We start from the raw sequence: 23,622 nt of genomic DNA on the forward strand, positions 1-23,622 counted from the left end.
AAGGTCGAAAATTTTTTTTTTTTTTTTGGGTGGTGTACACTGAAATTGCTGCGACACAAGTGGGTTATTTGAGTAATATTCCCGTAATTTGGGGCTATACGACGCCGTTTATAGACTGTTTTATTTTTATCCACGTCGTCCTGTGGCCTTAAACGACACCGTTTAGTTAATCCATGGACTATGCATTAGAATACTATAAATTATTTCGGTGGCTGAGGGGAAAAAACCCATCACGGTGTTTCACACGCAGAGTTTAAAAATCGTCAACCGCCACAGATTTTCCGGCGGTGAAGAATGGAATCGACCGTGGAAGCCCCGTTTTCTCTTCGTCGCCGCCGGTCGCATCTCCCGAGTCGTACGTATCTCTCTCTGGTTCGTATCTTCTCCGGTTTCAGTGGCAAGTCTCGTGTTTCTCTTGCTACACCGTCCGTGCTTCAGGAGCTGGTCCTAAGATCAGGTGAGTTGGATTTCGTCGATTTTTTTTGTTAGCTGTTGTGATTAAATTGAAGATATCGTATTGCTTGACTTTCAATTTCGAATTCGTATTCTAGAAGAAGGAATTAAAGTGCTTCTCTTGCTTTGATGGAAATCGAAGTTCTTCTGTTCCTTGATCCGGAATTAAAGTGTTGAATAATCACAAATTCGGTTTTATTATGGTTGAGTCGATGATTTTACCACAAAATATATGTATAACCTCTGGTCTTGTTGTTACTAATGTTCTGATTGTCGATTCTGTTTTTAATGTATTTCCGAAGATGATAATGTGGATAACGAAGCTGCTCAAGTGTCTCTGAAAGAAACATGTGAACCTGGTGAAATTTGTCCTCCTTCGGGTAACACTGAGCCGGAGAATTCATCAATGCTGGAAGCAAGAACCCCTCAAGATCAGTCTGGTGCGGCTCAGTGTCGTAAAGATGTAGGGCTTGGTGAGTCGAGAGACGTTCCGGACTATACGGAAAATGTAATGGCGGACAAGATGGATACTGAATACCTGGAAAACAGTTTGATGCCTGGCAATAACTTTGACGCAACTGATTTGCAGGATGGAATGGATGGTCGGAGCCAGAAAATAATGGATGAGTTAGAGCTTATGTTAAATGAAGAGGATGACCTTCTCCCAGAAGATTGCATGAATCTCCTTGAAATATTGGAAGTGAGTGATGGTAGTTCCAATATGATTGCATCACTGGAGGACAATGCCAAAGAACCTCTAGATCCTCGTATCACAAGTGAAATTCAAGGTGATCTGGAAGAGGGCAATAAGAAGATGTCTGAATCGTTCGATTTACCTCCAGGAAAAGGTATGGCGGAGGATGGTAATAGTAGTCATGGCTTTGCGACCAATGTTACTCAGATGATCAGAGATGAAGATATTGAAGAAGGAGAGATTTTTGGGGATGTTAACATTAATTATGACGATCTGCATTTGGGAGAAGATGAACCAGTGGAAAGGATGGATGAGGAGCAAGTTACTGATGATACAATCGATGATGGAGGGACCAATGACATCTATAGTGCTAATAGACAAAATTTGAGTTCTATTCCCTCCAATGCAGTTGTATCACTTCCTGAAGTTGTTTGCGAAAAGGGACGAAAACTTGATGCTGAGGTAGGCAATTTGGATGATCATATGACAGATGATGAGAAAGTAAAAAGCAGAGGGAGTGGGAGTCATGAAACTTCTTGCAAAGACAAGGTATCTGCATGATATTATCTAGTTTTCCTTATGATCTGATCTGTTTATAATGCATTCATGTTTATATAATATTCACAGTTATGGGCTCTCTCACAGTTGGATTACTTGATGTTACTTACAAATCTGACCTGTATAGAAACTTATTTATCAGAATTCAAATGTTGGTTCTGCTAAGAAGAAAAGGTCTGCTCGCTCCGAGAAAAACAATTCTAAGAAGAAGGTGGTGTATACTTCCTTGCCTTCATTATAGCATGTCTCCTGCTCTGCTTTTCGGGAAAAATGTTTACTTATAACGTGTTTTTTCCAGGCAAATTTCCGGAAGAGACGAGCTGAAGAACGCAGATTGCTTGGTGTTAAAAGGCTGAAGCTGAAACCAGTAGTTGCGAAACCGAAGGTTATAAAGTATTGCTGTCATTATCTGAAGGGACGATGCCAGAAGGTCCGTGCCATGCAATGCTGTGCATTCTACAAATTTACGCGAAACATGAAAAATTTTCTATGATCAGTGAAACTTGTAACTCAGCTGAGTTTTTATTTTTTTCTTTTTTAAATTTCTGCAGGGAGAAAATTGCCGATATTCCCACGATATAGTACCCTTGACCAAATCTTCGGTAAGATACTGGACCTACTTGCTTAATTGCTTGCTACTTCAATATTTGCCATTATTCTTTTGACAAGGCTCAATCTTACACGCCTTTGCGACCGTAAGTCGGAGTGTTACTCTGATCATTTAACTAAGTTGTCATGTGAATTTAATCCTTCAGTAGGAAAAAAACTTCCTTGCGGTTTCTTTAACGTCTCACTCACACTCAAACACATGGGTCTCACTTGTGTTGGTTGCAGCCATGCTGCTACTTTGCAACTCAGTCATGTATGAAAGGGGAAGATTGTCCATTCGACCACGATCTTTCCAAATACCCTTGCAATAACTTCACTACCAAAGGTTTCTGCCACAGAGGCGATAATTGTTTGTTTTCCCACAAGGTATTTATTATCTCTAATCTCTCTCATTGTTATGCTATTGTTTTGCATTCAGTTTCGGAATTCAAGTGGCCATCCTTTATTAACCACACCATGGTCTTAACAATAATATCATCCTTTACAGGGTACCCCTGGGTGTGCTTTGGACGCATCAAAGTCAGGGACACCAAACGCAAGCGGACCCTCCTCCCTTAACAGCGTTTCTGCAGCATCTTTCTCATTTGGGGTTTCTCCTCAGAATACAAATAAACCAACCACGACCAAACCTCCAACCGCATTCCCATCAAGACTTTCTAGCCCAGTTTCGTTTATGAAGACATCGTCTCCAAAGACCAACGAACATGAGAAAGCGGGGACTCCTCCCCGGAAACCCTCCGTGCCTCCAAAGGGTATAAGCTTTCTATCTTTAGACAAAACTTCATCAGGGAACATCCCCAAAATGCCGCAGCACGAGCAAGCTAGTTCCCCTTCCGTAGAAAATATTTTGAAAGATGCGCTTCAGAAGACCACATCCAAAACTACACCAATCACTGGCAATCCTCTTCCTCCCGCATCGTCGTCGTCACCACCAAAGGGAATCAGCTTCCTGTCATTCGGAAGCGACAGATTCAAGGGGAAGACTCTAGCAAATGCACCAGACGGACAGCATGAGCGTCAAATGTCTTCGCAACCATCGACAAGTGGACAGTTAAAGGCCACACCAATCTTTCAAACTCAGAAGACACTTATATCAGCCCTGAAACTCGCTGCGGAATTGGATCCTGGGAAGACTAAGAAATGCACGAATGATCCCGCAGCTGTAAATAAGCTCGATACAGATAACAAGGGCGATGCCGCACACTCAAGGAACAACTCTTCGAAAATCTTGGAATTCTTGGCGAGCCTCAGCTGAGAACCGATGACAGGTAAAAGTTATTTATCTTTTACGCTTCATCATATAGAGATATTCAGTGGATGAATCTTTTATGCTTCAGGGAAAAAGAGGCAGTTCTGCAATCATTTGATGTCTGGCTTTCACTTAAGATGAGGTAAACAAAAAACTTACACTTTGATTGAAATTTGCTTAAGGTATACGTATCACGAACCTGTATTCTATGAGTTATATCACAAACTCGCAATTATAATACAAGGATGAGAAAATATATGGTACAATTCGTTTACCAAAAAAAAAAATGGTACAATTACAAAAAAAAAAGAGAAAAGGGAGAGGGGCAAGGGGTAAGTGTCAAAACCCGAGAGTTATCAATGCCGTTGAGTGAGTTTACCATTGAGTCCTCTCGAAGCAGTGGACTTAGAAGTGGAGGAAGATGAGGAAGTGATTGATGACTTATCAAAGTTCTCTTTATCCTCGTTAAAGGCCTTGCCTAGAGCATCTTGCAGTTCCATGTACCTTTGCTTCTTCTGGAGCCGTTCCTCTATAGTGTCGTTTTCTATGCAAGCCAGTTGCGACAAGTCTTCCGCATCCATGATCTGATCGAGTACCGCTGAGCATCTCGGGAAGTAGCATTTCCCGAGCTCCACTGTGTTAAAAAGATGAAAAACAAGGAAAAAAAAACGATGTAAGTGCGAAGATTTCGATTGTTTTTTCTTGTTGGTGGTTAATGAGGAAAGAGATGAAACTGGTTTTGGGGATTCATTACCGGTTTTTGAGAGTGCTCTATGTCTACGCAGATGCTCCTCTTGGATTTTGAAAGGCGCTATGTTTAGGTCTGGTGCCGTCCTCTTCGACCCGTTTAGACGGTCTGGCTCCAGGCTGGCTAATGTAAACTCGCACGTCCCGTCCACTTGGGCAATTTCCATCGCAAGCTGTGCCTCCCTCGGAAACAGAAGCTTCGCTAGTGCAACTGGAAAAAAAAAGCATACAAACAAGAGCACACCCGTCAGTTAGTTCATTCTATCCGACCCTGTGTCGGAAGGAAAAAATTAGATAGATACCTCTGTTTTCAAGGTAGAGCAATTTCATCTTCAGTTCTTCTCCGGCCATTGCGAGTGATAAAGAGGCTTCTCCGGGCAACAGATCTCGTCTATCTAACTGCTCCAGGATCTCTATACATAACCGATCTTTGGAAGAGGGCTTGCCATGCACTGGGAAACTATTATAATCAGCGGCTTTGGTGAGCCGTTTAGCGATCTGGAGAGCCGTCATACCCTCAGGTGTTGTATCCGAAGCCCGAGCCCCTTTTGTCAGGAGAGACACTATCAGTTTCGGCTCCTTCCTCATGGCAGCAACATGAAGCACAGTGTAGCCCCTAATGCACCTGTGGTTCACATCAGCTAGCCCAAGGTCCAGCAGTTCTGTTGTGGTCTTCAAGTCACAATACGCCACGGCAAAATGAAGAGCACAAGCATCGTCCAAGTTGGTGTGCCCTTCTTTCAGAAGCATCCTGACCAGTTCCACGTCGTCCGAGTCAAGTGCCTTGTGTATGTTCCTGACATGTTTATCCAGTTGAGGTGTGTCTAGACCCAGCTCTTTTCGGGTGTCGATTATTTGCTTGACAATGTGATGGGGTAAGGATTTCTCAAGGCTAACTATAGCCACATCAGACTTGACGATGATGTCGATGCATCTGTCTGATAGTCCCTTGCATGCTTTACCGCAGATGTTGGCTACCTTGAGGATGATCAGGATGTCGTCTTTTGCAACCTTGTCTATGATATCCAATAAATGCCTCTGGAAATGCAAAAGACGAGGAATCAAAATGTGACACAAACATCGAAAATATGAAAAGCAATTCACACTTGAATTTACTAAAATTGGTATAATCAAAGGGGGAATACCTGATACAGAGTAACTAGTTCCGGAATCTGGAAAACGAAGGCCAGATATAGAACCTCCACCACGAAATCCAACGCCGGTCTACACCCCGAGTGAGAGCAATCTTCGTCGACGCAGTCGGACACTCCCTTCGCCGGTGGCCTCACCTTGCCACTGTAAAGGTAGGCCAAAACAGCCACGACCGAATCGAAACAGACTTCGTAATCCCTAGCGACCTCTTTCAGCTCGAGCTTCACGGCGCCTGACGATCCTTCACCGCCTCCTTCTTTCTCCTTAGCCGCGGCTGCTAACGCGCTCTTGAAGAAGGGGCTTCTCGACGAGAGAACGCAGCGGTGGACGGAGACCTCCTCGCCGCCGGCGAGGACCAGCTTGGCATCGCTGTAGAACGATTCCGGAGAATCAAACACCGACTCGAGGGTACAAGAGAGAAGTTGCAGAGCCGAGACCTCCGGTGCCGTGAGACCATCCGCCAGAAAAACGATGGATGATTCAGTGTCCTCCGTCGTGGTGTAACTGATTTCGTTGGAATCGGAGAATCCACCTCTGTTGTCCATCAACCATCCGATGAAAACCACAAATTCCGAAATCGGAGAGAGAATCAGAGGACTCAGACTAGACCGCCATTGATAACACACTGAGAAAGCAAACCCAAGTCAATGGAGAGAGATTCAGGTTAACGACCACCGGTAAATTTCGAGGAAAGGTTATAACGTGGGAAACTTCCCCCATCTGAATCAACAACACACAACTAATGAAATATTTGCAGATAACTTTATGTGATATCTTCATATTGATCCCTAAAATCCCAATTTATTCGGCCCATAAAAATTTTAATGGGCCCAAAGGCCCATTTTTAGCCCATTTTATAATTGTTCTGTTTTCACTTGTTGCCCAATAAATGTCACAATTAGGATATGATAATCTTTCTAGCAATGACTGTAATCACATTTTTTTTTCATATTGTAAATTTTTTTATACTTTATAATTTTCTTCATCACTCATACCACAGAAGTTTCCTTTTTATTTTATATATGCATTATATTGCATGAATCTACGTTTGCCCAAAAGGGGACGAACACGTATATGAAAATAAAAGGATCAAATGGGTCGCAATCCATAAGAAAAGTATATAGTTTTGTTTCATTTTCTAATTAAACAAATATTTTTTTGACAGATATTAAACAGTACACGATTGGTTCACTGTATTTATTAAAAAAAAACATATCAGGATACGGGTGTCCAAAAAACAAAGGACACGTGGCTTTAGGGAAATTTTAATTTTTAAAAAAAAGAAACACAAGATATTTATGGAAGTTAAGGGGGCCGTCTCTGTCAGTGCAATGAATGAACCTTTTCTCTTCATCTTTCCCGCCACCCAACGAACAGATGTCGCACCGTACACGTCACCCTCTTTTGGTCACCGAAACCGGATCTTCCCTCGCCTACGTGGCGCTTATCCGCCGGTACTCTACGCATGTGGGTCCCATATCCTCCCAATTTATTTTTCACCTTTTTTGTTTCTAATTGCGTGGATAAAATTAATATTGCCAAAATTAATATTACTCTTTGGACAACACATCACTGTTTCCTTCTCGCTTCGTTGAATTTAAATTTTAATTGAGACCTCTAAAAATCGCAAAAATAATTTAATGTTTTGCGTGTGACTCATAGAATTAAAGAAAAGTGATCATATCTCTCTAAATGTTATTTTTTTCTGAAAAAATATTGTAAGTAAAATGTTGTTATCCATGAGTTTTGGCGAGTTCTGATTGAAATGATTGAATTTAGGGTGCAGAATCTAAATGGAGGGGGAGAAGGCGGAGGAGTAAATGACAAAGGTACGACAAATGGAGACATCGGATTCTGCAGTGATTTGTCTTGTTGTAAATATAAGGAGCTTAAAGGGGGTGTCTTTTCTTTCCGATGATCTTCGGGGACAGAAGCATCTCCCCCCTTGTGTAATAATTCAAAGATCCTCTGTTGCATATGTGGCAGATTTAGAGCATTTTCTGCGCACCCTTTTCTTTTCTTTTTTTTTTTATTTTTTAAAAGGTACACAGGAAAACAAAAAGGGAGTGAGCGAGGAGAAGAAGAAGAAGAAGAAGAAGGAAAGGAGCCTTCTTTCAACTTTAGTTGGTTGAAGCCGGAAATGGTTTTAGTTGGAAATTAATTGGAGAGAGAGAGAGAGAATCACAGAATCTCTAAGAGGTTGAAACGAATTGCCTAAGATCCAGGAAACCCCTGATTGGTTTGGATCTCCTTTTCTTTCTTTCTTTTTTCTTTCTGGGTAGTTAGTTTCCCTGGAAAATTTATCTGTTTTTTCTTTCTTTCTGGGCATTTCTATCTGTTTCTGGTCCTCTTTCATGCTCTCTGATTTAGGTTGTCTCCTTTCCCTTTTCCCTTTCGTGTCATGGGTTTCTTGCATATAGCCCCTCCCTCTTAAATTTGTGTAGAAATTTGTGGACTTTTTTTCTTTTTTCTTTTTTCTGTCTATTGGGTGTTGTTCTATAGATCGTCGTCGTCGTCGTCGTCATCTCTCTCCTCTAACTTCTTTGGGAAAAAAAATAAAGACGGAAAAGGCTCAAGCTCTGCTGTTTCTTCACACCCATTTCGCAAATTTACCACCGTTCCCTTCAAATCACTAACTTTCAGGTTTGACTTTGTGAGATCAGGGTTTCGCTGGTGAGGTCAGAATCAGAGTTCATCAATGGATGAAGCATCTCCGGCTGTCGCTGTGCCATTCAGGCCGTTCCCCGAGTCTCAGCTAGAATTCACCGGACTCAGGCTAAGTAAAGGGTACTGCAATGGCCAGTATCCGACCGACGATGGCGATTCTAGGGTTTGTGGTACTGTCCACACGAATCAGAAACATGGGTCCTCGTTGTCGGAGATTTCGTGCTCTGGGTCTCTTGTCTCCGGCGCAAAAACCATCGCTAACAGTGATGAATCTAAGAAAGACTTGAACTTTCGGATCAATTCTTCGAATTTACAGCGGATTGAAACACCAGACGCCGTCGCCGATCTGGTCGGCGAAGAGATCAACGGCTCCGAGGAGTTTGACCCGAGATCAACGGCTCAGAGCGAGAAGAAGATAATCAGCAGAACAGAGAGCAGAAGTCTGTTCGAGTTCAAGAACGTGCCTTTGTACGGAGTAACCTCGATATGTGGAAGACGACCAGAAATGGAAGACGCTGTTTCGGCGATTCCCAGGTTTCTTCAGGTTTCATGTAACACGTTGTCAGAAGGCCGTGTCTCTAACGGGTTTAATCCTCGTACGAGTGCTCATTTCTTCGGTATCTTCGACGGCCATGGCGGCTCTCAGGTAAATACTAATTCGCTACCTCTGTGTAGTATAATTCTCTGTACTAGGGGCTTACTCTGTCTTGTGGGTGACGATCTTAATCTGTGAAATCGTTTTCCTTTGGATCTGAACTGTTGAATCTATAAAAATTCAGAGGCATAAACACAGTATTCTCTGTAGGTGGCGAATTATTGCAGGGAGAGAGCTCACAGGGCGTTGGCAGAGGAGATAGCGAAGGAGAAGCCAGCGCTATGCGATGGGGAGACATGGCAGGAGAAATGGAAGAGAGCTCTGTTCAATTCGTTCCTGAAGATAGACTCAGAGATCCAATCTGTCGCTCCTGAGACAGTGGGGTCCACCGCAGTGGTCGCCCTCGTCTTCCCCACCCATATATTCGTGGCCAACTGCGGCGACTCGAGAGCCCTTCTCTGCCGTGGCAAAACCCCTCTCCCCTTATCAGTTGATCACAAAGTAAGTTCCTATGGCCAGGATTCTCTTCGATCTCTCACCAGATGGGCAGAAGTCTGTAACTTTCTGGTAGATTTCTTGTTGGGTAAGGGTTTTTTTTTACCGTTTACTGATGATGTATATATACTTTTGTGTTGGCTGTGTGTATAGCCGGATAGAGAAGACGAAGCTGCGAGGATAGAAGCCGCCGGCGGGAAAGTTATCCGGTGGAATGGAGCTCGTGTTTTCGGCGTTCTGGCCATGTCAAGATCAATCGGTAAGCTTTGTCTTCTCCCGGAAATCGTTCCGTCAAAACCCATTACAGATCTCCGAAAATCCAAAACAAAACAAAAAAAAAAACATGCCCTTTTTCCCAGGAGACAGATACCTAAAGCCCTCGATCATTCCGGACCCAGAAGTGACAGTGACGAGGCGAGCGAAAGAAGACGACTGCCTCATCCTAGCGAGCGATGGCCTCTGGGACGTGATGACGTGCGAGGAAGTGTGCGACGTGGCACGGAAGAGGATACTGCTGTGGCACAAGAAAAGGGCGGTGGCCGGAGAGGCAATGTTGCCGGTGGGAACGGCGCCGGTGGAAGGGATGGACCCTGCGGCTCAGTCGGCGGCTGAGTATTTGTCGAAGCTGGCGTTGCAGAAAGGAAGCAAAGACAACATAAGCGTTGTGGTTGTGGACTTGAAGGCTCAGAGGAAGTTTAAGAGCAAAGCTTTGAACTCATGAAAGGGTTTTTTTTTCCTTCAAATCAAAATGGGTAAGGAACATTTTTGATGATGGGTCCAAAGGGGGGGTTATATTATATGATTAATCGCTGTAATAAATCTCATTCCTCGCTTGTTACTGTTACTTTCACCACTGGTGTGTTTATTCATTTTTACTAACGTGTTGTATAAGATATGCTACTGTTATTGGGTTATCAAATGTACGATACGCGTGACAATTTTGTACGAAAGAAATACAGAATCAAGATCGTACATTATGTTAAAAAAAATATTATTTGTTTAGAATATTTGGGCAAAATCGATATATATATTCCCCTCCCGACAACATGAACACCCTTACATGTCATGGCCGTTCAATCTAAATGGGAAGCTTGGGGGTCAAGGAGCCTGCGTTTGAGAAATAAGACGACAGATCCACGCTCGCTTCATCGTACATTTTCACGAACCCATGTTCCTGTTTCCCATCCAACACACAATCTCAGAATGAAGAAGAAACGCACATACATACGTATAATTATATCTATACACATATGTATGTGCGCGTGTGTGTGTATATATATATATGTAGGGGTTTATACGCACCAGAAGCTCCCTTGCTGATTTTCTGTCTTCTGGGTTCTTCTGTATGCTAACAAATCGGCACAAGCACAAAACTTTGACCCGTTACAAAGAAATGAAAAACTTCCATCCTTCAAGGGAATCTAAAGAAGCCGTAAAGCGGTCTCACCAGTCGGAAACGAACGAGCAAAACTCCGGAGAAAACTGACCGGACGGAGCTCGAGGAGGCGGGCTCTCAACAATGGCGTCCACCACCTCGTATACGTTCGTCCATCTCTCCCCAGGTTCGGAAGGCGAGTACGGGAATTTCCCCGTCGCACACTCGAGAAACAACAAGCCTAAGCTCCAGATATCGCTCTTGTTCCCATGCGAATTTCCGCGGATTCTCTCCGGCTGCAAAGATCACAACACCAGTACAGATCTATAGATATATATACATACACACACAATATGAGTGTACGAGTTGACTCAAACTCACAGACATATAGTGGTACGTGCCCACGACCGTGTTAGCTAGGCTGGTCGAGTTCGTCAAGATCTTACTGACACCGAAATCTGTGATCTTGACTTCACCTCTGTGATTGATCAGAAGATTTGATGGTTTCAGGTCACGGTGAATGATCCGCCTCTCGTGATGAAGATAAGACAGGCCTCGAAGAACCTGCGGTTTCAAACGTGCCTTTGTCAGGGGGGTTTCCTTGGGGTGGAAGTTAGGGTTTTTCGTTGTAGCTTACTCGCTTACAGATGGCGCCGAGGATGTCCTCCGGGATTCTCCCGACCTTTTTCAGAAGGTCGGAGAGTGACCCACCGTCCATGAACTCGAGGATGATCGAAACAGCTCCGTTGTGGTAGAAAGATTGATAACACGAGACGAGATACGGACATTGCGAGTACAGGTTTATCCTCAGCTCCTGAGAAATGGCCCGGCAGGTCGATTCTTCCGTGTTCAGTTGAATGACCTGTAAACGTTTAGGTGAAATTGCAATCTTTATTCGCCAAGAAATGACTGAAAACGTCATGTCGGATCGCCCGATCTCACATAAACTATGATTATCAATAACAACAACAAAAAGAAGAGATTGCACATCATGTAATTCTTGACGACACAGGCAAAAGACAAAACCAAAGAGATAACAACACCTTGAGAGCGAAGAACTGACAAGTGAGTTTGTGTTTCACTAACTGGACATTGCCACCGCCTCCTTTCCCGATGACTTTAACCACTTCTAAGTCCGCTAAGCTCAATTGGTCATCCAAAGGCTTTATTGGAGGCGGCTGCAATTGAAAAAAAAACATCCAATTTTTGTCTGAATATAAGCAATGAGAAAAGGGATTTTGTTTTTTTTCGAAAATAGACAGGGAAAATGGAACTTGGGATAAAGCCCGTAGAAGAAAAAAGATTACAGCCCCGGGTTCGGACTGAGACACGAGCTGGATGCCGTCCTTGTTCACTCGAAGGTCACCGTCCTTGAACGTCCCGCTCTGTGTCCTGTCCGACACAGACAGACGACGTTTAAAGCAGCTATTTTCAGCGTTTGAATGGGAAAAAAAATCATGTGATGGTAATTATAATCCAAAGTTTTTCGGTGCTAAAGGCTGTTGAGGTAATTGTGACATGAGCCCATTATCGATCTGATAACACAACCATGAAACTAAGCTTAGTAATCAAACGCATGAAACATTCTACCAAAAAGATTGCTCACAATTGATCTAAAACACTCAGAATATAGAAATCGTACGGAAACTTAAAACCCATTGAGCAAAAGGGCGGAGAGAGAGAGATACAGGAATTTGGAGATGGATTGCTCGGGAGGAGGAAGAGAGAGATTGAGATTAGGGCTGAGGCAACCTCTCTTCATGACTAGATCGAAGCCTCCCTGAAGAAAAACAGAACACAATCGAGGGTATTTGTCCTCCGCACGTGTCTGTCTGACATATACATACACCAAAAAAAGCACAGAGTCGGAGATCAGTAGATGTAGAAGAAACGGATATATCAGTCAACGAGGAAGACGAAGACGAAGACGAAGACGAAGAGGATGTATAACGGTCAATGACCCTCCGTTGACTTTACTCCCTCCCCACGAGTCACGACCTCGTTCTCATTTCCATCCAAAGTCATCATTGCATTTCGTGACCAACCCACCAACCCACAAAAAAAAAACATTATTGCCTTGCAAAAAAAAAAACTTTCGTCGTGTGACACGTCGTCAAGCTTCAAGATGACGTCATGTCGTAGATCAGTCAGTCAAGACTCAAGACCGATACTGTTTTGTCGGTGTAACATAATTGGTGGCTATAAGAAGGATTTGGTCTGTGGGCCCACTGGATGAAATCCATTTCAAATTGTTGGGCTTAGCCCAATCTGTTTACTTAATAAAGCCCAAAACAATATTACGTCATTATTATTATCATCTTGTTCTTTTTTTTTCGTACGAAGGAAATCATAAATAATTATTAATTCGATTATTATGTTCCATAACATTTTTTATTCTATGCACCAAATGAGACTGAGCAAAAATTCAACTAGAGAAATCCAAATTGCACATATATGAATATTATTTTTATTTAATCTAAACGGCTCAATTTGTATTTAGTAAATGCACCATGTGACCTAAAAAACTATTTATTTTTTCCCAACATCTATTTATTAGTTCTGTCGTATTTGATGTAGTTCAATTTTGTTGGCGTATTCAAAAGTTTCAAAATCAATAATTTATAGAATGAGAGAATGTCTTGATGAGTTTGGTGGATTCAAAGTTTCCCTTTCTCATACAAATCAAATGGAATAACACTTGAATATAATTAAATCGAATAAAAAATAATTGTTTTTTATTTTCTATCAAGTATTTCTTTTAATAAAAAGAAAAAGCAGACATATTGGAAAAAAAATTAAATAAAAAAATCTAATCTTGAAGATGGTTGGTGATGCCATTATTACATTACACAGCTATTTTATCAGACAGAAAAAGTCCGATGTGGGAAGTCCGTTTTGAACGCATTAACGCCGACAAAGTTGAAGACAAATAAGGACATCGCTAGACTTGAAGACTTCCCCTCAGAGATTTCCACTTCCAATTCCATCATCTCTCTTCTCTTTCACTGCTCCCAATCTCAAATCCTCGTAACGTTGTCACCAATCCGAAACTGATTTCCCCTGGTGAGTCCTCCTCTCAATCGGTCTTCTTTCATCGTGCGATCTTCGGTGCGCAATCAGCGCTGGATCGTAGGATTTGATTGATTTCTAGGGTTTTTATTATGAGCTACAATCTAGCTCGTTTGCTGAATTTCTCTGAGAGAAACTCGTGTCCTGAGACTCTGTCTTTCACGGTTCTGTCGAAAGGATTTTCAAATTTTCGTTAGCTTGTTCACTGCTATGCTAGGGTTTCGCTTGAAACGGTCGTGGTCTCTGATTTTCGTTGACTGAAACCCGCCTTATGGTTTCGATTATTTTCCGTGGAATCAGACTGTTGTAGCTGTGGGATGCAGGGGGTTTTGGTCGGAGGGAAGTGTCCTACTGACGTCTCAGCGTATCGGGACCTAGACATTTGTACGGACCCTTCTGCGAGCTCAGCTCTGTGAATGGCGGAAAGTAATCATTTTCTTCTCTTCATGTCTCATGTTCATACTAGGTTTTATAATTGACAGGAATCCCGTTAATCTGTGTGCAAAGCGACAGTCCGTCCAGTTTAATAGGAAAAGAGTGCATCAGAGATTTACCATATTCATATACTGAGTAACTTACTAGCTCTCTGGGCATATCACTCCTGATTGATGCAATATCGTGTTTGGGAGTGACACTGAGATTACTAAATGCTGTTCTTCCCTTTGATCTTCATGATTGCATCTGATCAATTTTCGGAGAAATGAGTAGTTTACAGGCCCCGAATGCTCTTCTATCGTGGTATATTAGTCGTGATTCATATAATGACATGATGGTTGTTGAGATCGGACAATACTGATTGTCACTCTTGTTTCCATGGTATAGTCTGTTTGATTTCTCCGGTGTAGTGATATACTTTGAAGATTTTTGTTTTGGCCCTTTTGTATTAACGAAATGATTACTGTTAGCTGACTAGGTGGATATACAGTTTTGTGTGTGTGCAACAAATACCGCATCTTTGTGCTACAGATACTCAATTGGGGGCCGTGAAAATGATTGGAGAGAGTGATGTTGAGCTGGTGAAATCCGTCTCTAATAAGCATGCCGATCTCGTGAGGCCAACTGCTCGGTATTTTTCTGCATTAAAAGGTAAAACGTTCCCGCTAACCTAGCCCTTTGTAGAATACTTTGTGGGATAACCCTATGTCCTAATTCATACTATTCCAAAATAAACCATCTGGTCTGTTCGATTCGTAAATTGTGCCTACATTATTTGCTTTGCAGCAAATCTTCTGTTCTTAGAACGCGACTTGGTCGTTATACGGGCTGTTTTATTGCCTTCTAAGAGACATTGTGTGACATTATTGGGTCTGTCTGATAGATGCTGTGGCTTGTGGGAAAGGAAGATATACGCTTGTAAAAGACATGGACTGCATGGAACAGGGGATATATGACAAACCTCTCCCTTGTTTTGGTTGTGGAATCGGGTGGTTCTCGTGAGTATTGCTTGCTTTCGTTCCGACATCCTGCTTCTTATTTGTTAACGTGTTCGATCTCGATTTCATCTTTTCCTCGTTTTCATGTCTTACAGCTTTCTACTGGGGTTTGCATTCCCACTCATGTGGTACTATGCTACGTTTCTTTATTTCGGCAACTATTACCGGAAGGATCCTAGGGAAAGGATGACGTCATGTCGTAGATCAGTCAGTCAAGACTCAAGACCGATACTGTTTTGTCGGTGTAACATAATTGGTGGCTATAAGAAGGATTTGGTCTGTGGGCCCACTGGATGAAATCCATTTCAAATTGTTGGGCTTAGCCCAATCTGTTTACTTAATAAAGCCCAAAACAATATTACGTCATTATTATTATCATCTTGTTCTTTTTTTTTCGTACGAAGGAAATCATAAATAATTATTAATTCGATTATTATGTTCCATAACATTTTTTATTCTATGCACCAAATGAGACTGAGCAAAAATTCAACTAGAGAAATCCAAATTGCACATATATGAATATTATTTTTATTTAATCTAAACGGCTCAATTTGTATTTAGTAAATGCACCATGTGACCTAAAAAACTATTTATTTTTTCCCAACATCTATTTATTAGTTCTGTCGTATTTGATGTAGTTCAATTTTGTTGGCGTATTCAAAAGTTTCAAAATCAATAATTTATAGAATGAGAGAATGTCTTGATGAGTTTGGTGGATTCAAAGTTTCCCTTTCTCATACAAATCAAATGGAATAACACTTGAATATAATTAAATCGAATAAAAAATAATTGTTTTTTATTTTCTATCAAGTATTTCTTTTAATAAAAAGAAAAAGCAGACATATTGGAAAAAAAATTAAATAAAAAAATCTAATCTTGAAGATGGTTGGTGATGCCATTATTACATTACACAGCTATTTTATCAGACAGGTGGAATTGGTTTTAGCACATTTATATGTGTGGACTTTTATACAAAGATACATAGTCTCAAAATTTTGTCCGGGAAGAAAGGAAATAAGGATTGTGGTGATGTGATGGTGCAGGCAATGGGATTCTCACTTGTGCTACTTGTGGTTTTTGTTTTCGGGTGGTTTTGGTTAAATCAACCCTCTGTTTAGAGACATGTATACGCCGTATATATATATATATATATACATACACACACATGCATACGTATGTTCCGTGCTTGTCAAGAAACAGACACGGGGACTTGTTGTTGCTTTGTAGATGGTGATAAGCCAAATGTTTTCTCAAACGTGTAATTTTTTTCAGACAATAACGTGCGAAAGATAAAAATGGAAGAATGAATAAAAATTGGATGGATACTGACTTTGTTGGGAGGGCAGTGTAAATAATTGGGACTCTCTTTGAATAGGAGCTGATATATATATATATATATATATATATATCTTACGTTCTTTTCGCTGCCTCTCAAAACGCCATTGAGAACTTCAATTTTTATAGACTACAACTATTTTGAGAAATCCAAAAACAGAAGAAATAATTTTAAAAAACGAGTTTGCAAAGTTTATCCTTTTTATTCTAACCCTATAATTATAGAAATATATTTAAAACTATTACATTTTCAGATCAACAAATATGGTCATCCAAAAAATTATAAACAATAAATATCTATACAAAACCCCCACAAAACGCTATTTAACAAAAAAAACAAGTTAAAATTTCAATTCTAACAAAGTATAAACATTTTAAATGTTTAAAAATTATAATTTTTAGAAAATTATAATACATAAATATATCAGATTTTAAATAGATCTACACACACATAATTGATATACTAAATTATAAATTCATAAATATATTTAAAATTTTAAATATATTAATTTTAAATACATTTTGAATATAATTATCTATTACAAAACTATTCAACAAATCTAATAAATTTTAATATTTTATTTATAACAACATCCAAAAAATTATGTATTAAATCACCATTACAATTCTAATTTTTTAAAAATATAATTATTATTAGTGTAAGTGTTTTAAATTTATTTGAAAATAAATAAATTAAAAAATAGTTGTGTATATACTTTTTTATATAAAAAAATTATGTTTTATTAAGAATTATGGATGGAAGACGTTTAAAATTGGTGTTTTTAAAATTATGGATTTCTGTATAATTTTTAAAATAAATGTTTATTTGAAATTTTGAATCATTGCGAAATAAATAAATTTTTTAAAATGTGATTTGTTTTTTAGATTTTTCTAATTTCTATTACTTACAAAGATCAAATAAACTGAGGCCAAAAGAAGCTAAAACAAATCGGTCGGGAATAAAAGAAAGTAACACGAAAGGAAATTTTGAAATGGTGACATGCAAAATAAAAAATAGCTGAGGCGCGTGGATTGGAGGTTTTCGGGGCGGTGACATACACGCGCGACTTGTGCGCGTATGATTGTCTAAACACCTACATTCTTTTCGGCGTAACAACGACAGCGTTTAAGGATCCTTCTTAACCCCTAAACCCAAATCTAAGCTTCCGAGCCCACTGTTCAGAATTTCAGCGACTGTATCTGCGGTCTTTTTTTTTTTTTTGTCTCTCTCGTCGTTCAAAGGGTAACCGAAGTAGATTAAGAAAACACACATCAAAACAAGCGAAGATGAACAAAAAGTTTGGAGGGAAGCAGCCAACGGGAACGCCATCGCTGGCTTGGTCAAGCGTTGTCGTCGTGGCTTCGTTGCTCGCCGGCGCATCAATCGTTCACAACATCTACAAACCCGATCTCGTAAGTTCCTTTTTTCCTGTATAAACTCTCGTTAGGTGGTCGATGAAATGTCTAGCTGTACTCTGCCTTGTTGAAGAAATGCCTGTAAGGTGTTCGATGAAATTCCCTTGAGATATTTCTGATTCCCCTTTCTTCTCTATTTCTTTTTTTTTTATCTTCTGTAGAAATTACCTCCGGTTGAAAATGGTGATGGAGTCAAGAATGAGGATTCTGCAAACAAAGATTGAATCTTCTCTCTCTTCTCTTCTGGGAAGTTTCGCATTTTGGGTTTTCAGACTTGTTGGTTATATAATTTCACCGAGAAGTTCAGAACAAAGATGGGATCTTTTATCTCTATTCCTCCAGAATCTTTAGCTATTTGGTTTTGGTTTATGAAGTATAACCAAGAACTTCTGGCTATAATCGACCATATAGTAAGAAAGTTGTCTTCGCTGATTACTATATCCCTAGCTTGTGATCCAAGAAAACTATATATCCACGATAGATCCGGTGAAAGGGCCTCTGTGGCGTTATTATTATGTCGCAATGGATAAGTGTAAGCCCATTGGGCCTTTACCTTTCTCCTAGCTGTATGTCTTTTCGGATCTAAAATCGGGCCATAAAAGCCCGTACAAAAACAGCACACAGTTTTGATGGAGGAAAAGAAAGCAACACGTTGTTCAGATTTTCCGTGATTTGGGCCTCTCCTTGGGCTTGTCAGTATTTGAACCTATGTCGTTTTTGAAATCCCGTTGGGTCTCCGCCAAATGTACATGTCATTTTAGAGTTTTAATAAAACTTAGGTGGGTCTGAGTATTGGCCATAAAAAAATTTATATGCGCCATTATGATCAATAGTTACCAAATGACACCCAGCCCCTATTGCGGTCCGCTTTGTTCATAATAATACGGGCGCGACCTTAAACCATCGAAGCCCATAATGAAACGACATGCAGTTTTGATCGGTAAACTGAAAACGATGCGTTTTCGATTAAGAGAGATGGGCTTCGATACCATGGGCCAAACACTTTAATCGTAGAAGCCCAATAAGAAACGACACGCAGTTCTGATCTGTACGCAGAAAACATTGCGTTTGCTTGGGGTGAGTGACTGTCAATAAAATGGGCCGAATAGGCCGAACTATTTAATAACCGAAGCCCATAGCGAAACGACAAGCAGTTCTGATCGGTAAACAGTTTTTTTTTCCCCTGATTCAAATGTGTCCGGTGTCGTAAATACTAGGTTGGGCAAAATTATCAAAAAATCGGATAACCATTCATATCCGATTTTAGAGTACTCATCTACATTCAAATCCAAATTCAAATATCCAAATCCGTGAATACTCGCAAATCCGAATCCGGGGACAATCAAGGAGGACTTCTAAACATAGATATAACCATATGGCATCCTGGGTCAAATCTATTCTAATATAAATTAAGGCTAGTTGACGTAAATGTTACCTTGTACCAAGTTGTTTTGTGGGCAATGGGCATGGCTCCTCTCAACACAAGTTTCTTACTTGGGAGTGTAGATCGGTGAAGAAAGCGGTGTTTCAAGTACCACACAGAGTAAACAAGGAATCATCTGTGTATAATTTTATTGCTCTGTCTCTCAATTATTACAAGAAATATCGGATTGGTATTTGGTCCACATTTCAAACTCATAGGTCAGCTACCACAAAACCAAGCAAAACAAGCTTGATGCAATCATGGACGAACTAATAGACAAGACCAAAGATTTACAAAGGAGCTGCTGTACAGTAATGGTGGGGAATATCAGAGCAGGGACGGCCAGTGTTCATCTGCTACACATGAGGGATATTGGAAAAAGAAAAACCTTTATATCCCTTGTAAGCAAAGTAAGCTATCCGTGTATAGTAAAAGCCCGATATAAACAAATTGCAGCCAAGGATCGTGAAGAAAAGCCCTGATCCACGACAGAAACATAGAATCGGTCACAACCAAAATTACCAGAGTAAGAAATCTCACACTGTAACTCACAAAATCAGCAGAAGCAGTGACCAGAAAACACTGCATTGCGAACGTTCTATAATCCATTTTTCTCCTGCTGGACAACTATTTTTCTGGCAAATCACTACATTCACACTCTTCAATAGCCTCCACTTAGCAACCGATGCATAAGTAATTTCAAGCGACCATAACATACAAAAGGAAATTCATGAAATTATGGGAAAACCCCTAAAATTACCTTTTTCAGGAAACAAGATTCGAAAAGACGCAATCGTATTTTACTCAGAGAGAAATTCAGGATTAGTTAATCAATACTAATTAGTCAATTTCCTCGCCTATATGACCGATAGACCAACAAACCATAGCATTGCCTCATGAAAAATCGCAAGCTAATATTTACTCATACTTTTCGAGACAACCCAACAGAAAAATCATCCAGAAACGAGCAGCGAGAAAGCTGAAAATCATCGACCGACACGTACCGTGCGCGATATCGCCACCGATTCTGTTGTACGCCATTAAAACGCCGGAGACGATCCCTAAGGTTCCGAACAAGAGAAGCGCGACGGCGAGGGAGATCTCCTTGATGGGCGGCCGGTTGTCGACGGTGTACGAAGTCCCCACCATGATGTCTTCGTCGGAGATAGAGAAGGCGTGATCGACGTACGCCATTGATGCGAAGGATCGGAGTCGACAAATGCGTGCTCAGTGTCGTGATTTCTAGGGTTCCAAACTGGTTTTGTTCGCAGAGATTTTGAAGACCGATTCAAGGCGGAAAAGGTACGGATGAAGATTGTGAAAAGCGCGTGAGGTCTTAAATTATGTAGTCTTGGAAATTACGCCAAGGGCTTATTGCCAAGGAAAATGGATGGGATTTGTTTTGGGCTTTCTACTAATATGGGCCTTACAGGCCCAATAGATAATAAATGGGCTTTTGTTAGATGAAAACGTGAGGTTGTTTTGGGCTTTCTACAAATTCATATCCGAAACCTGATATTTTTTGGATGGACTCAGAATAACCTTCGGAATTTGGGCCAAAATTTGGCCCCCTATTTTTCTCGGACAAACGAATAAATAAACATTACGACAGTTCTTTTCAAGTCAGACAGCTTCGGAGGAGCCGAAAGTGTCATGGCTCTCTTCACTTAGCCTGGATTTGTTGGGCAAAGACGAAACTTTCTGAGGAGAGCCCTTTAGCGTTTGAGAACGCAGATTCAGGTACGTGTAAAACGACATGCCCGCAATCGCCACAAACGCACCGCAAACGCTGGTCGCTCCCGGATTCGCCCCAAATATGTAATAGTTCCCGAGAAGGACAACGCATGTTTTGAACTGGCCCAACACAACGTGCGAGATTGCCGAGGTAGCCCTGCAAAACAAACACAAGGGCAAGACAGGGATGGCTATCTCAGCTCCAGTGTTCAAATCCAGCAGGGAAGTTCTGGTGCATGTATAGATTTAAGAACTGACAAACCGGGAATACACACACACACACACATATATATATATATGTATAACTGACTTACCCTAGAGCCAATGCACCAGACCATTGAAGCAGGAACCCGAGCAGAGCAGAAAAAAGGATGGCCATTGTATTATTGAAGTTCCAAGTGAAGGACAGAGCGCCCGGAGGATCCAAGAACGGAATCATCGACACGAGAAACAACAAAGTGATTGGCGTAGTCTTCCACATCAACCTGTCCAAGAAATGGGTATTTTCAGACTACTGATATCACGAAATTCGCTTCTGTGGGAATCAACCGATGGATCTTTAACGTACGCCAAAGCCGTCCAGTTTTCTCGCTGTTGCATATCGGACCACAAGATTTTGTTGGTGGAGCTTGGTACGATCCAGGCCAAGGCAACGCAAGCACCAAAGAGACTGAACTGCAAGTCTGTCACTGTTGCTACTGCAACTCCTACTGATACAACTGTAAGGGCAACCACCTGAAGAGGATTGAGCATTGGATGAAAATTTCATAAGCTCGCCCTTCAAGAATGAAGTAGCCATTAAAGCCCATGGATTCAGCGAGATCTTACGTGGGTTCTAGGCATATAGAGAAGGATTTCGGCTTACCTTCAAAAACGAAACTTTCTTTCTGTACCACAAGAACTCTGTCAAAACAATAGATGGAGTGACAGCAATTTTCGCCATCTGGTAGAATCCAACACTGGAGACAACAAAAGAAGAGCAAATTAGATGACAGACCAAACAATCAGATTAACCCGCTGGCGTTGTCCATGGACATGAAAATACAAAACCTGTTATACTTGAGGCTGACATTGGCAAGACCGGTAGAAAGGGACATTACGATTCCAAGAGTATATAATGACAAGGAGGATGATTTCGAGGCGGGAGCGGCGGGAAGGAGAGAAAGGGAATTCAGGACCGCCATAAGCAAATAGGCCACAACGTAGTGAATGAACGTAAGAAAGACAGGAAACTGAAAGCCGACATTTTTAAGTACCTGAAGAAACAAAAACAAACACAGGGGAAGAGAGTTAACAAGAATCAAGAAACCGTATTTCCGAGCTGAAGATCAAAGTTGGAACGCAGAGAGTTAAGGAAAGGATACCCATTTGTTAGTGAAGATAATGCTAATGGCAACAAGGAAATTGAACGTGAGAGCGACGGTCGGGCCGCAGGTACGCTGCTGCTGTCTCTTCGCTGTATGGGAAGACCGGAATTTGTTGAACAGGGATGCCCTCAAGTCCTCGAGCGCTCTTCCTGAATCGGATCATGAGCTCCACCATTATTCGATGAAAAAAACAAGAATCTGTTCTTAAAGCCATAGATGATTTATAAGAATTTTTGCATGTTTCATTCTTCCAAGCTTGATCCACTTGTATTCACCTGCTCTGATCAAGATCCAAAACGAATCCAGTATCACTATAATCAAATTGAAAAGCCCAGAATCTCAACATTTCCAGCACAACGGTACAGTTCCATGCTGCCAGAACATGCATTTCAACAACAGCACGACAACACAATACCTCAATATATAAACTGTAAAATCCCAACTGAAACCAACGATATTAACGGGAAAAGAATCTAGGGTTTGCGCCCGAATCTGTGTTGGGGGATAAATGAGATTGGACAACGTTGATAGAACGAGATCTTCGAATTTGTCTCAGACCCGACCAAAATCGGCCGAGTTAACACACGAATTACTCAGAAAAGTAACGACATTAACGATCATTAGTGCAGAAGTAGCCTACCTCGCTCTCCAGCATCGCTATCCTTGCGCTTAAGAACCTTCCTCTCACCTTTTCGCAGCAGAAAACCAAACATCCTAGGACTCGGTAACTTTTTATCTCTTCCCTCAGTCTCCTTACAAGCTAGTCACAGATTCGGACACTGGTAACCGTGGCTAAAGCACCAAGAACAGAGCAAAAACCCCCATACCCAGGTCGTTAAAATCGTCTCCGAGTTCAAATTTCTCCAGGAGAAACTCCAAAAAAAGGGGGAAATCGAGGCGGGTTTTGTGTATTTATACGGGGACAAGAAAAAAACCCATAAGAGTAATGCCCAGATCAAGATGAGCGAGAAGACGGGTAGGACCAGAAGAGACGGGGACAAGAGAGAAGAACACGTGGCGCTGATTATGGAAGATTTGAGTTTGAAAGTTGTCCGACAGAGAAACTCAAGGTTCAGCATCGGCCATTAGACACACAGGCAGTGATGGAGTGTATTATATGTAGTGTCTGTCTGCTCGTTCTTTTTTTTTTCTCTCCAGTGAATTAAAACAAAACCCAACAAAGCATAAGGCTTTGTGATTGTATTTATTTTAAGATTTTGATTAGATTTTTGTTTTTAGTTTTTAACTTTT

General features: G+C 41.0%; 8 protein-coding genes across 16 annotated transcripts; 4 read left to right on the forward strand and 4 right to left on the reverse strand.

Moving 5' to 3' along the window:
* Positions 1-239: 239 nt before the first annotated feature.
* LOC104817762 (zinc finger CCCH domain-containing protein 65) lies at positions 240-4,232 on the forward strand. 4 transcript variants are annotated; one of them, XR_772565.1, is made up of 9 exons: positions 240-457; positions 756-1,696; positions 1,848-1,916; positions 2,004-2,135; positions 2,257-2,307; positions 2,540-2,680; positions 2,802-3,582; positions 3,652-3,705; positions 4,035-4,232. XR_772565.1 is itself a non-coding variant. In XM_010547058.2 (9 exons), the coding sequence occupies exons 1-8, from the start codon at positions 295-297 to the stop codon at positions 3,567-3,569; spliced, it is 2,184 nt and encodes a 727-aa protein (XP_010545360.1). In that variant the 5' UTR covers positions 240-294; the 3' UTR covers positions 3,570-3,582; positions 3,652-3,829. The 4 variants fall into 4 exon arrangements, 3 of the variants coding, with proteins under 3 accessions (XP_010545360.1, XP_010545359.1, XP_010545361.1); XM_010547058.2 differs by lacking the exon at positions 4,035-4,232 and having other exon boundaries at positions 756-961; positions 1,043-1,696; positions 3,652-3,829; XM_010547057.2 differs by lacking the exon at positions 4,035-4,232 and having other exon boundaries at positions 3,652-3,829.
* LOC104817761 (regulatory protein NPR1) lies at positions 3,741-6,201 on the reverse strand. Its single transcript, XM_010547056.2, has 4 exons — positions 5,456-6,201; positions 4,613-5,348; positions 4,318-4,521; positions 3,741-4,197 (listed from the first exon to the last, which is right to left on the reverse strand). The coding sequence occupies exons 1-4, from the start codon at positions 6,005-6,007 to the stop codon at positions 3,920-3,922; spliced, it is 1,770 nt and encodes a 589-aa protein (XP_010545358.1). The 5' UTR covers positions 6,008-6,201; the 3' UTR covers positions 3,741-3,919.
* Positions 6,202-7,095: 894 nt separating this feature from the next.
* On the forward strand, positions 7,096-10,133 carry LOC104817765 (protein phosphatase 2C 77-like). 4 transcript variants are annotated; one of them, XM_010547069.2, is made up of 5 exons: positions 7,096-7,291; positions 8,126-8,775; positions 8,935-9,225; positions 9,373-9,478; positions 9,579-10,133. In XM_010547069.2, the coding sequence occupies exons 2-5, from the start codon at positions 8,161-8,163 to the stop codon at positions 9,938-9,940; spliced, it is 1,374 nt and encodes a 457-aa protein (XP_010545371.1). In that variant the 5' UTR covers positions 7,096-7,291; positions 8,126-8,160; the 3' UTR covers positions 9,941-10,133. The 4 variants fall into 4 exon arrangements, with proteins under 4 accessions (XP_010545371.1, XP_010545367.1, XP_010545368.1 ...); XM_010547065.2 differs by lacking the exon at positions 7,096-7,291 and adding an exon at positions 7,302-7,832; XM_010547066.2 differs by lacking the exon at positions 7,096-7,291 and adding an exon at positions 7,302-7,701.
* A 68-nt stretch (positions 10,134-10,201) lies between these two features.
* LOC104817763 (mitogen-activated protein kinase kinase 1) lies at positions 10,202-12,756 on the reverse strand. Of its 3 annotated transcripts, XM_010547061.2 has the most exons (9): positions 12,546-12,754; positions 12,283-12,422; positions 11,902-11,986; positions 11,638-11,772; positions 11,232-11,456; positions 10,976-11,158; positions 10,667-10,890; positions 10,522-10,567; positions 10,202-10,393 (listed from the first exon to the last, which is right to left on the reverse strand). In XM_010547061.2, exons 2-9 carry the CDS (start codon positions 12,354-12,356, stop codon positions 10,298-10,300), a joined length of 1,068 nt encoding a protein of 355 aa, XP_010545363.1. In that variant the 5' UTR covers positions 12,357-12,422; positions 12,546-12,754; the 3' UTR covers positions 10,202-10,297. The 3 variants fall into 3 exon arrangements, with proteins under 3 accessions (XP_010545363.1, XP_010545364.1, XP_010545365.1); XM_010547062.2 differs by having other exon boundaries at positions 12,237-12,756; XM_010547063.2 differs by having other exon boundaries at positions 10,354-10,393; positions 10,522-10,560; positions 12,283-12,755.
* Positions 12,757-13,465: 709 nt separating this feature from the next.
* On the forward strand, positions 13,466-15,393 carry LOC104818116. Its single transcript, XM_019203000.1, has 5 exons — positions 13,466-13,657; positions 13,964-14,089; positions 14,630-14,749; positions 14,982-15,096; positions 15,192-15,393. The coding sequence occupies exons 2-5, from the start codon at positions 14,080-14,082 to the stop codon at positions 15,391-15,393; spliced, it is 447 nt and encodes a 148-aa protein (XP_019058545.1). The 5' UTR covers positions 13,466-13,657; positions 13,964-14,079.
* A 2,230-nt stretch (positions 15,394-17,623) lies between these two features.
* On the forward strand, positions 17,624-18,233 carry LOC104817766. The gene is made up of 2 exons (XM_019203015.1): positions 17,624-17,844; positions 18,009-18,233. Exons 1-2 carry the CDS (start codon positions 17,719-17,721, stop codon positions 18,069-18,071), a joined length of 189 nt encoding a protein of 62 aa, XP_019058560.1. The 5' UTR covers positions 17,624-17,718; the 3' UTR covers positions 18,072-18,233.
* Positions 18,234-19,356: 1,123 nt separating this feature from the next.
* On the reverse strand, positions 19,357-20,585 carry LOC104817767 (transmembrane protein 230-like). The gene is made up of 2 exons (XM_010547070.2): positions 20,275-20,585; positions 19,357-19,748 (listed from the first exon to the last, which is right to left on the reverse strand). Exons 1-2 carry the CDS (start codon positions 20,462-20,464, stop codon positions 19,627-19,629), a joined length of 312 nt encoding a protein of 103 aa, XP_010545372.1. The 5' UTR covers positions 20,465-20,585; the 3' UTR covers positions 19,357-19,626.
* A 232-nt stretch (positions 20,586-20,817) lies between these two features.
* On the reverse strand, positions 20,818-23,477 carry LOC104817768 (uncharacterized membrane protein At1g06890-like). Its single transcript, XM_010547071.1, has 7 exons — positions 23,012-23,477; positions 22,369-22,520; positions 22,055-22,260; positions 21,870-21,963; positions 21,573-21,739; positions 21,319-21,489; positions 20,818-21,161 (listed from the first exon to the last, which is right to left on the reverse strand). The coding sequence occupies exons 1-7, from the start codon at positions 23,082-23,084 to the stop codon at positions 20,894-20,896; spliced, it is 1,131 nt and encodes a 376-aa protein (XP_010545373.1). The 5' UTR covers positions 23,085-23,477; the 3' UTR covers positions 20,818-20,893.
* Positions 23,478-23,622: the final 145 nt, after the last annotated feature.

This window comes from Tarenaya hassleriana, unplaced genomic scaffold (assembly GCF_000463585.1).
Source record: "Tarenaya hassleriana unplaced genomic scaffold, ASM46358v1 Cleome28, whole genome shotgun sequence".
Classification (NCBI taxonomy): Eukaryota; Viridiplantae; Streptophyta; class Magnoliopsida; order Brassicales; family Cleomaceae; genus Tarenaya; species Tarenaya hassleriana.